The sequence below is a fragment of the Stegastes partitus genome, unplaced genomic scaffold (genome assembly GCF_000690725.1).
Source record: "Stegastes partitus isolate 25-593 unplaced genomic scaffold, Stegastes_partitus-1.0.2 Scaffold2021, whole genome shotgun sequence".
NCBI lineage: Eukaryota > Metazoa > Chordata > Actinopteri > Pomacentridae > Stegastes > Stegastes partitus.
Window position 1 is genome coordinate 72,777 of NW_007579752.1, and position 2,981 is coordinate 75,757.

At 46.5% G+C, this 2,981-nt stretch overlaps 1 protein-coding gene across 1 annotated transcript in view; it reads left to right on the plus strand.

Moving 5' to 3' along the window:
• Positions 1-2,981, plus strand: part of LOC103373591 (extracellular sulfatase Sulf-2-like) — a 24,766-nt gene that overhangs the window by 13,683 nt on the left and 8,102 nt on the right. The window contains exons 6-9 of the mRNA XM_008303506.1: positions 197-337; positions 1,094-1,169; positions 2,263-2,391; positions 2,824-2,881. Of these exons, the coding sequence (XP_008301728.1) occupies positions 197-337; positions 1,094-1,169; positions 2,263-2,391; positions 2,824-2,881 (404 nt within the window). The remainder of the gene's footprint in view (positions 1-196; positions 338-1,093; positions 1,170-2,262; positions 2,392-2,823; positions 2,882-2,981) is intronic.

Sequence of the window (2,981 nt, forward strand, 5' to 3'; positions counted from 1 at the left end):
GGTGACGCAACCTGGTAGCGCAACCTGGTGACGCAACCAGGTAACGCAACCAGGTAACGCAACCAGGTAACGCAACCAGGTAACACACAGGTGAGCTGCAGACAGCTACACAATCCCCACCTGGAGAGCATCAGGTGACACAAAGCTTACCTGTAGAGAAAGTTACCACAACTTTAATTCTGACCACAACCTGAAGCTGTGTGTGTCTGTGTGTGTGTCTGTGTGTGTGTGTCTCAGCTGTACAACATGCTGGTGGAAACAGGTGAGCTGGAAAACACCTACATCATCTACACGTCTGACCACGGCTACCACATCGGGCAGTTCGGCCTCGTTAAAGGTAAGATCACAACACAAAACAACAAACACACAACATGGACTCGTGTAGCAAACACTTCTGTCAGCGAGTCTCCTCCAGTGGCTCCGACACTAACCGGGTCACACAACGAAGGTCTGACTTTATATCACGTTGCACCAAACGTCTAGACTGTGCTTTAGCTTTACTGTAACCAGGAGGGTTCAGTTCTGCTGCTTGTTCCAGTCCAGTCTGAACCCGACCTGTGAGTCGTCCTCCCAGGCAGCTCCACCACCATCTCCAGCCTGAGGCATTATCAGGATAGGTTCTGTGGAGGTAGAGCTGCAGCAGCCTCTCTGATGAAGGCTGGACCGTCCACTGAACAGACACCAACAACGATGGGAAGCTAATGAACTCTCAGAAACCCAAACTGTGGCCAAAGACACAGAAAACTAAGATTAAGGGAAAAAAACACACAACAATACACAAAAGAACAGCGAGGACACACAAAGGACCACGAGAGAGTCAAAATAAGCCAAAAGAGACACAACAGCCAATAAAAGGACAAAGAGACTCACTGGAGCTCTGAGGACGAATAAACATGGACGACTGGAAAAACTGGTGATTTAAAATCTAAATGATCAAAGTTAACGTTTTCTGGACGAACACAAAGGTGTCATTTAACTCCAGAAACATCTGTGATTCTTGGTTCTGTTGTCCAGCATCAGTTCGAACCAGAGAACCCGTCCTGGTTGTATCTTCACAGCTCTTTGTGTTACCGCTGTGTTTGTGTGTCTGCAGGTAAATCGATGCCGTACGAGTTCGACATCCGAGTTCCGTTTTACATCCGAGGACCCAACGTGGAGCAAGGCAGCATGTAAGAAGCACAGCGTCTAACCAACAACCAGCCGCCAGAACACCTGTTCATTCATTCATCATTCATTCATATTCAGCAATAGGAACATGCAGCAAGTTTCTAACATGTTAGCTTTTTTCTGCTAGTTACTAACATGCTAGCTTGTTTCCGCTAATTGCTAACATGCTAGTTGGTTTTCTGCTAGTTACTAACATGTTAGCTTGTTTTCTGCTAGTTGCTAAAATGTTAGTTGGTTTTCTGCTAGTTACTAACATGTTAGCTTGTTTCTGCTAATTGCTAACATATTAGTTGGTTTTCTGCTAATTGATAACATGCTAGCTTGTTTCTGCTAGTTGCTAACATGTTAACTTGTTTCTGCAAACTGCTTACATGCTAGCTTGTTTTTGCTAGTTGCTAATATGTTGTTTGGTTTTCTGCTAGTTGCTAACATGTTAGCTTGTTTTCTCCTAGTTGCTAACAGGTTATCTGCCCCCTTGTGGTTGGAGGTTGCCAGTAATAATTCCTGTTCATCAAGGAACCAGTAGCTTCAGAATATGACATCCTTCAGAGAGTTAAAGTAGATTAACTCAACTGATCCACGAGTCGATCACGAGTTCTGAGCTGCTTTTCTTCACATCAAACTTCCTGTTTCCTGCATTTCACTATAAACACCTAGAAACAGGATTTCATCCAGTCTGGGATTTAAGGCTTCACTCGGTTTACCTCTTTACTACATGACTTCAGTCAGATGTTATTCTTTGTTTCCTTCAGAGTTACAGACTCAGCTGCTGGAAAACAGACGTTAGATCAGAAGCGTCTCTGTCAGTGTTTCTGCTGAAAGAATCTGTGGCATACTGATATTTCTTCAGTGTCTACATGTGATCCTCCTCCTGCTGCTGTAGATGCAGATGTGTTCAGTCTGAGACTGATGGAGGCTCTCTGATCGGATCAGATCATCAACAGAGTTTTGTGACACAATTCTAAATAATCTGAGTCCAGCCGATCAAACTGGACGATTTCATGTTCCTTGTTTGGACTTTGTGTCAAACTAAAGACATCTGAGGAGGTTCAGTCCATCAGCTGTACATCAGCTTTGTGTGTTGTTGTGTGTCAGAAACCCACACATGGTTCTGAACATTGACCTGGCTCCGACCATCCTGGACATCGCCGGCCTCGACACGCCTCCAGACATGGACGGGAAGTCGATCCTGACTCTGCTGGACACCGACAAACCTGCCAACAGGTAACTAACACACACCAACACCAGGCTTTAGTTCCTGGTGGATGTCAGCGATGGGGCGTTTCTGTCTTCTGGTGTGAACAGCCGAGATCACCTGGAACCTGCTGAGAAGAACCAAAGTCTGTTCAGCCTGTTGGTTCCAGAATAAACCCACGAAACGTTCCCATGAATGCAACAGTAGAAACCAGAGACCTTCGTCAGCTGATCCCATGACGCTGTGTGTTTGTCTCTGTGTTTGTGCTGTTTGTTGAGAGAACCGGTGGAGCAGAACCGGTCCTGCAGCGGCTCCACTGTTCTCTGGCTGCAGCTCCAAACCCAAATGTTGTTCCTGAACGTTACAAACATGCAGAAGTGGAACCAGATGGCGAAAGTTCAGAACTTTGTAGAACCAGAGACGAGCTCAGGAATCAAACTGTGTGTGGTGTCGCCCCGCAGGTTCCAGCCGAACCGCAAGTCCAAGATCTGGAGGGACTCGTTCCTGGTGGAGAGAGGGTAAGAACCACCACACAGCAACACGGCAACATGACATGGCAACACGACACGGCAACACGACACGGCAACACGACATGGCAACATGACACGGCAACACGACA